This window comes from Eschscholzia californica, unplaced genomic scaffold, assembly GCF_041429995.1.
Source record: "Eschscholzia californica isolate CP2 unplaced genomic scaffold, dmEscCali1.0.p SCAF_2, whole genome shotgun sequence".
NCBI classification, from domain to species: Eukaryota; Viridiplantae; Streptophyta; class Magnoliopsida; order Ranunculales; family Papaveraceae; genus Eschscholzia; species Eschscholzia californica.
This window is the reverse complement of record NW_028238309.1, coordinates 3,999,598-4,007,055: the sequence shown is the minus strand read 5'-3', so window position 1 is coordinate 4,007,055 and position 7,458 is coordinate 3,999,598. Positions and strand designations below refer to the sequence as shown.

The 7,458-nt window shown below is 34.7% G+C and overlaps 1 protein-coding gene across 1 annotated transcript in view; it reads left to right on the top strand.

The window, feature by feature from the left end:
* The first annotated feature begins 223 nt into the window (after window positions 1–223).
* ILA (putative protein kinase regulator ILITHYIA) overlaps window positions 224–7,458 on the top strand; it is a 31,565-nt gene continuing 24,330 nt past the window's right edge. The window contains exons 1-12 of the mRNA XM_086662908.1: window positions 224–574; window positions 3,867–4,243; window positions 4,341–4,472; window positions 4,614–4,995; window positions 5,092–5,238; window positions 5,357–5,541; window positions 5,655–5,781; window positions 5,895–5,968; window positions 6,353–6,429; window positions 6,530–6,566; window positions 6,644–6,810; window positions 7,218–7,401. Coding sequence (XP_086519034.1) covers window positions 457–574; window positions 3,867–4,243; window positions 4,341–4,472; window positions 4,614–4,995; window positions 5,092–5,238; window positions 5,357–5,541; window positions 5,655–5,781; window positions 5,895–5,968; window positions 6,353–6,429; window positions 6,530–6,566; window positions 6,644–6,810; window positions 7,218–7,401 — 2,007 coding nt within the window. The 5' untranslated portion in view covers window positions 224–456. The remainder of the gene's footprint in view (window positions 575–3,866; window positions 4,244–4,340; window positions 4,473–4,613; window positions 4,996–5,091; window positions 5,239–5,356; window positions 5,542–5,654; window positions 5,782–5,894; window positions 5,969–6,352; window positions 6,430–6,529; window positions 6,567–6,643; window positions 6,811–7,217; window positions 7,402–7,458) is intronic.

The window sequence follows — 7,458 nt, the reverse complement described above, 5'->3', positions numbered from 1 at the left end:
CCATATTCTTCTTCTTGCTTTTTATTTTGTTTTATAAATTTTGAAGTCTTAATTTAGGTTGGGTGCCTTTAACTGTGTGTGGGTAATGTGAAAATCTCATGTGCACATAATGGGAAGTGCTTTTAGATTTTTCCATGTAAAAAAGTGGTTGAGGGGGCACCAGTTGAGTAGCCCAAGCCCACTCAATTTTTCTTTTTCTGTCATCTACCCATCTTAAAACCCTAGTTTTGCCCTTTCTGAGACTGAATAATAAGAAAATAAATCTGTATATCTTCTTCCTTCTTCTTCTTCTTCTTCTTCCTATTGGGACTGAAGAATCTGGTAGTAGAAAACCTAAAAAACCTCTATCACAAAACACCCTTAAAAAGACAGTAGTAACTCATATAGACTATACCATCATCAATCTTCTACTTTTCATTTCATGATTTAGTACTTACTATCAAGTTGATTGTAAAGATGGTGTCTGAGCCAATGGAATTGTTAAAATCTGCTGCTGAATCTGTATCTACTAATTCAACCAAACAACGAGTTCGGATCTTTCGTGATGATTTATCTTCAGTTCTAAATGGTTCAGGTGTGTGATTTTTATCATGTTTGATTCTGTTTTTTGATCTCATTTCTAGTTATTGGAAGTTTGAAATTTAGTGGGTATGAATCTTTTGTGACGTTTAATATGTAAATTTGTGATTAAAGGATATGTAAATGATAGATATCTCGAATTGATTAAATGGTCGAATGAATTATTAGTAGTAGTTGGTTTGTTTGTCTTCAACTATGTTGATTAGAAACCATTGTCATTTCATACTGTTAATCTAGCTAAATTCATCTTAAGTCAGCTATAGAAAAGGTTAAAATCGTCGATTATCTTGTGGCAATGATATTTACTGATACATAGAAACTCGAGGAGAAAGAGATGTAAGGTCGTAATGCATTTCGGTGATAGTCTGCCTGATACTTAACAGTTAACACCCCCAAAACTACAATGAGTTGACTTGTAAAACAGTGGATATAGTCTGGTCTGCCTGACACCTATGCGGGTGGAATGATGGAATCCCAACCGCCTTAGCGGTAATAGTTTGCCCTAAATTACAATGAGTTGAATTATCATATATTACAATAATTACTCAAAATAGGAATGATAGCTTACAAGTTTCTTTCACGTCCCGGTGCTTGTAATATATGAGAATTCAACAATTGGGCTCTTCGTTATCAATGATTATCAATTATTCATTGTTGTTATCGTTCATGTTTTTCACGAAGAAAATTGTATACCTGCACTAAACGGGGCACTATTCCACTGTTCAGTTTTTCCCATATAATTCCCTTTTGAACGATTCTTTTAAGTTGTATGCTTTAATTTTATGTAAGAATTAAGAACGCTTGGTTTAAATGTAGATTCTTAGAGTTTTACATAATCGTGGTAACATATGAATGTATGATACAACAAATAGTAGGAAAACTAGAGAACTTTTGGAATTAATGGGGTTTAAGCCTTTAAGGAACCTGCATAGCGTAATAATTCTTCAGTTTATCTCATATTTCTTCTAGTACGTCGAATTGTCTTTCCAAATGATGCTTCTGACACATAAAAGTCGTTTTAATTGATAAGTTATCTAAAGTTGCTAGCCAACTGTTTGGTATTCCTCCAAGTTAGTCTTGAAACAATTATTTCATATAGGAATTAATTATGAGCTTTGAATTCTTATCATGGGCCATATTGTGGATATTATGGAAAACGGGGGACACCTATATCTTCTAAGAGAATAAATTCACCCCAGAAAGCACCATACTCAATATTAAAGCTACTTTATATTGCTGAAGTATGAATTTATCCTCGATTAGAAACCTAACCTTTAATGACTTTAGTTGTAGTTTGGAGGTTATTGTGGCCATATTCAAACTATTTCTTATATTTCTTCTGAAGTCAATATTCTTTTTAACTTAGGTATCCTTGTGCATTTTTTTCAATGCGTTAATTGAAAATAACACTCGCAAAATAAAATTGTTCCTGTAGGGGATAATATTGGTGCTAATTTGTTAATTTTAGGGTGAATTTACAATCTCAAGTCATACTAGGGGTGACATACCTGTTTAGCACAAGATTAAATCTGTAAGAAACCCTAATACCATAAAGCCAAAATTTACAATCACTGTCAACTACTATTCCTTCCTCCTCTCTCTCTAGGTTTTCTTAGCAAAATCAATAGAAATTTTTAGAAATGAAGAATACATGCAGAGAGATTTCGATTATTAAGAAGAAATGAAGAGATTTGGTAAAGATTGGAATAGAGTTAGTGAAGAAATAACCAGAAAAAATGAAGAAGATAGAGATGAAGGTAAGTAAGCTCTGATTTAATGTTATAATAAGTTAGGGTGTTATGGATTGAACTTCAATAATGCAACAAAATAATATTTCAAAAAATCTTATCTTTTACTATTTCAATTATTTTACTTTTTCTCGAGATAGTTTCAGATTTCCACCCAATTTCCAATTTTTTGAAAATTTAACACAAAAATTCAATGATTTTGGTGGAAATCTGACACGAAATGTCTGTAAGTAATGTTTCGTGTCACTTGCTTGCTGAAAAGAAGACATTTAGCACCGCTAATTACTACAAAATCCTCTTGGAGTATCATTGTATTTTAAGTTTATGTGTATGTAATTACAGGTTTTTGTTTTTGATCAAAACCATACTTTCTTTCATCAGTGAACATCACAAAGTACATGGTAGAATTCTTATTCCTCTCCTTTGAAAACTTCATGAAAGTTACATACATTCAAATGTAAAGTGCCTCATGAAGGGAAAAGAATTGACTAGACACAGACACAAAGATCCTATAGATCGAGGATTAAAGACCCTAAAGGTCGACAAAAATATCCTATAGATCGAGAATTAAAGACCCTAAAGGTCGACAAAAAGAAAATCACAACAATAATTTTAAACTAATAAAAGTGAAATCTTGATAGTTTTTTTATCTTGACTTGTAATTTCATCTTGGATTGTTCATCGTAGTATTCGGCGATATTGAATCTTCTTTTTTCATTGACATCTTTATCCATACTTCCATTCCTTAAACATATAAAATCACCAACAAATGGATTAAATCCTTCATCGAATTTAATTTTTGTAACATTAGGAAATGAATATGTGATCCATGTTAGAGAGAGAAGAACAAGGAGAAGAGGAAGAATCAATAAGAAGAACTGTGTGGAGTAAGATGTGATTCTATAGAATCTCTCTCTAAAACCTACACTCCAAGATCTTATTATAGATATAATATAAACAACAAAGAGGAAAATGGAGGAGGGATCCCTCTAGAAAACACCAAGATCTGAGAAGTAGTTAAGAGATAGAGAGAATAGAGGAAACGGTTATTTTCTCTTGAAACGAGAGAGAGTATAACCTGTTTAATTATAGGCTTGTTGTAATGATTATAATCTATATTTATTTTGCTTTACATAATAAACTATTAGATTAAGAAATACCGGCTTACACCACCACATGCTTTATACTTCGTCTTTATTTTGCTTGTCGCAATGGGGTTGATCTAGGTCGCATCGACAATGAAGTAGTGATGCAAAAATCTGTCGTTAGTTTCTTCAGCAAAAAAATTCCATGCCAATTTTTTTGTTTGAGGCCTCGGTCTCTGAATGGTGTGGCTGTTATAACAACTCTTCTTGGACTTAACAATGTATTTACTATGACATGCTTTACATTTTCATATTATTCATCTGAACTGAAATTTGAAGTTCTGGTTTATGATGGTTGTCCAGAGCTTGAAATAGGAGTTGAAATTTAAGTCTTTAACAATTGTTATTTCACACTTCTTAACTTTTCTCGTCCGTCTTCTTTCGAGCTATGCAGAGTTATCAGTTGATACGGCATCACAGTTGGTAGATATTATTTTCCAATCGTTGTTCATTTACGATGATCGTGAGTCGAGGAAATCTGTGGATGATGTGATTACAAAAGCTTTAGGCGATGTTACCTTTATGAAGAGTTTTGCTTCTATTCTTGTTCAATCCATAGAAAAGCAGCTAAAGTTCAAGTCACATGTTGGGAGCTACAAACTTCTCAAATGGTCTTGTCTACTTCTAACCAACAGTCAATTTATCACCGTATCGAAGAATGCACTTTGGAGAATAGCTGCTGCCCAGGCATCCCTACTCCATATTCTTCTTCCAGGCTCTTTCCACACAAAAAGGGCTTGCAAACAGTTATTTGTTCATTTATTCTCTCAGGTCATTTATGTCTATCTTCAGTTTCATTGTTTCCGGGCGTGCTTCTTCTCTGATACTGATTGCAAATGTTTTGGCTTCTCTTAAATTGGTTTTTCAGTCACCAGATGTCTACAAAATTTACATAGAGGAGTTAAAGAATTCTAGAATCCCTTGCAAGGATAGCGGCGAGTTGATATACTTGTTGCTGGACTTCTTGAGTACAACTGATTCTCAATTTGAACATTACAAGGCAAGCAATATACTCATTTTGTAATATCTATTATAATTTGCTTTTGGTTTATCTTGTTCTGGTACCTTAAGTACATAGCTTTGCAGCTTATCCTTAACTTTTGTCTCCTCAATTTTGTTAACCTAAACTTTTCTCATGCAGCCAATTTTTCTTGACATCTACGTGAAAGCGGTTTTAAGTGCAAAGGATAAGCCAACAAAGGATCTTAGTGAAGCTTTCCATCCACTTTTCATGCACATGTCCCATGAAGATTTTAAAAATGTCGTGGTTCCAACTTCTATTAAAATGTTGAAAAGAAACCCAGAGATTGTTTTAGAATCAGTTGGGATTATATTGAAATCAGTAAGTCTTGATTTGAGTAAATATGCTGCCGAAATTCTTTCAGCTGTACTCGCTCAGGCTCGTCATGCTGAGGAAGGAAGAAGACTTGGGGCCTTAACTATTGTAGGATGTTTAAGCCAAAAATCTAGTGACCCTGATTGTCTACAAGCAATGTTCTATTCTGTCAAAGCTGTCATTGAAGGTTTTATTTTTATCCTGTTTGTTGATCTAGATTCAGTAAGATGCCACTCCTTTCTGATGTATTTGATAGCGTGTGAAATGTACTCCATATTTGCAGGCTCAGAAGGTAGACTAGCATTTCCTTACCAGAGGGTTGGTATGATTAATGCACTTCAGGAACTGTCAAAGGCCCCCGAAGGAAGATTCTTGAACAGTCTGTCACCTGCCATATGTAGTTTTCTTTTGTCATGTTACAAAGAGGATGGTAGGCATCCAAATTCACATACTTTCTTACCTCTTCGTTTCTTCCTTTTGACACGTGTTGTTTTGGTTATATTAGATTAAATGTGGGCTGAGTTGTGTGCAACTTCATATTGACGCAGGAAATGAAGAGGTGAAGCTTGCAATTTTATCTGCGCTAGCTTCTTGGGCTGCACGATCTGTAGAAGCTGTCCAACCAGATTTTGTTACTTTTATTGGTAATGGGCTTAAGGAAAAGGAAACTTTAAGAAGAGGGTATCTTCGTCTGTTGCGATCTATATGCAAGAACTCTGACATTTGTGTACAGGTGAGGACACTGGTTTGCTTATTTGTACAAGTTCTTCTCATTATTGGGTAGGCTATCTGCTCAGCCATTATTTTTACAAGCTTGATGTGCTTCTTGTGATAATACATCTTCAGATATCATCTTTGTTGGCTCCTCTCATCCAACTTGTAAAAACTGGTTTTACCAAAGCAACTCAACGGTTGGATGGAATTTACTCTCTCCTTCTTGTTGCAAAAATTGCAGCCATTGATATCAAAGCAGGTTCGTCTCTAATATTTTGCAGTGTTGATCTTCACTTGAAGTTTCCAGTAGTATCTTCTCATTATTAACTATATATCTTATATGTTTAAGGATGAAAATGTTATCTTTTTCAGAAGACACAGTGTCAAAAGAAAAGATCTGGTCCTTGGTGTCTCATACTGAACCTTCTGTCATATCAATTTCACTAGTAAGTGTAAAGTTTGTTTTGATTAAACAAATCATAATTGCATTATTTGAATGTTATAATCTGCTGGGAAGACAATTTCCTTCACACAGATACTGTTTTCTATCATTTGGGAGGTATTCCTTCTTTTATGTCATTCTGGATAATGGAAGATGATTCTTCAGTGCTTAATGTTTACTGAAAACCACATTTATTGCGCGTGACCTGAGGAAGTTGCCCCGAAAGAAAATTGTTAAGCTTCACCAGGGTTCTAGTTGTTGCATGTTTTATTAAGTGTGTTATGCTGCTTGCGTAGTTACACATGTGTTATGGTGCATAACCTCCTATTGTGTGGTGCTGTTGGGCTGCTTCTTTCCTGCTTTATTGTAGCTTCATTTTTTGCTTCAGGCTTCAAAACTGTCGAATGAAGATTGTATGGCTTGTGTGGATCTTCTTGAGGTGCTTCTTATGGAGCATCAGCACAGGTTTATACGTGTTTTGTTGTTTGTGTTGCCGAATTACAGTTCATATTTGTTGTGCTCTTATTGCCCGGATGAATACCAATTCTTTTCCTCTTCTGTACAGGGTGTTGGAGACTTTCTCTCTTAGTCCACTGTTACAGGTAATGAACTCACCATTTCAATGGTTTTTGCTACTTAAAGCTTTATCAGTTAGTCACAGCTCATTCATCCCGTGCAGTTAATACTCTACCTAATTTGTCATCCAAGTTGGGATGTACGTAAGGTGGCTTGTGATGCTATGAAAAAGGTTTTCCTGGCTTCACCACAATTGTGTGACGATCTCTTGCTTGAATTTACAAGTTTTCTCACTGTTGTGGGGGACCGTATGCATCTTCTGAAAGCTAGGTATGTTAATACGTTTTTGAATTTCTATGATTCGGGTGACCTATTTCAAATGGGGACATTTGCAGGAGTAGCTTCACTTGAGAATAGATGAATGTGCTATTCCACTACCTCTTCTATAGAGGGATGCAAAAGAAAAGTAAAGGATTAGGCATATTTGTCCATGGGATTTTGTAAATTTGTATTTGTCTGATGCTTCTAGTTGTTTCTTGCTCTTGTTTAATCTTTTTTTTTTTATTTTTTTTTATTTTTTAAATCATTCTTATATGTTATTTATTTAGTTTACATTTCTACTTTTCAGCTTTTGATACAAAATTTAACTTTTAATACAGTACTTTATTAATTACTTAATTGTTAATACTTGTCATACTTGTTCACGGTTTTGTGTAACAAGCTTGTTCGTTGTCTAGTGATACAGAACCACCGTTGGATGCTCAAGTGCCGTCCCTTCCATCCGTTGAGGTTTTAGTGAAGGCTCTCCTTGTTATTTCGTCACGAGCTCTTGATGCTGGCCCAAAAGCATGCACCAAGCTTATATTCTCGTCACATCATCCTTCCCTTGTTAGCACAAAGAAAAAAGATGCAGTATGGAAGGTAATCCTGCTGCTTTTTAAGATGCTCCAAGTATGTCGTCAGTTTTAAACATTTCTT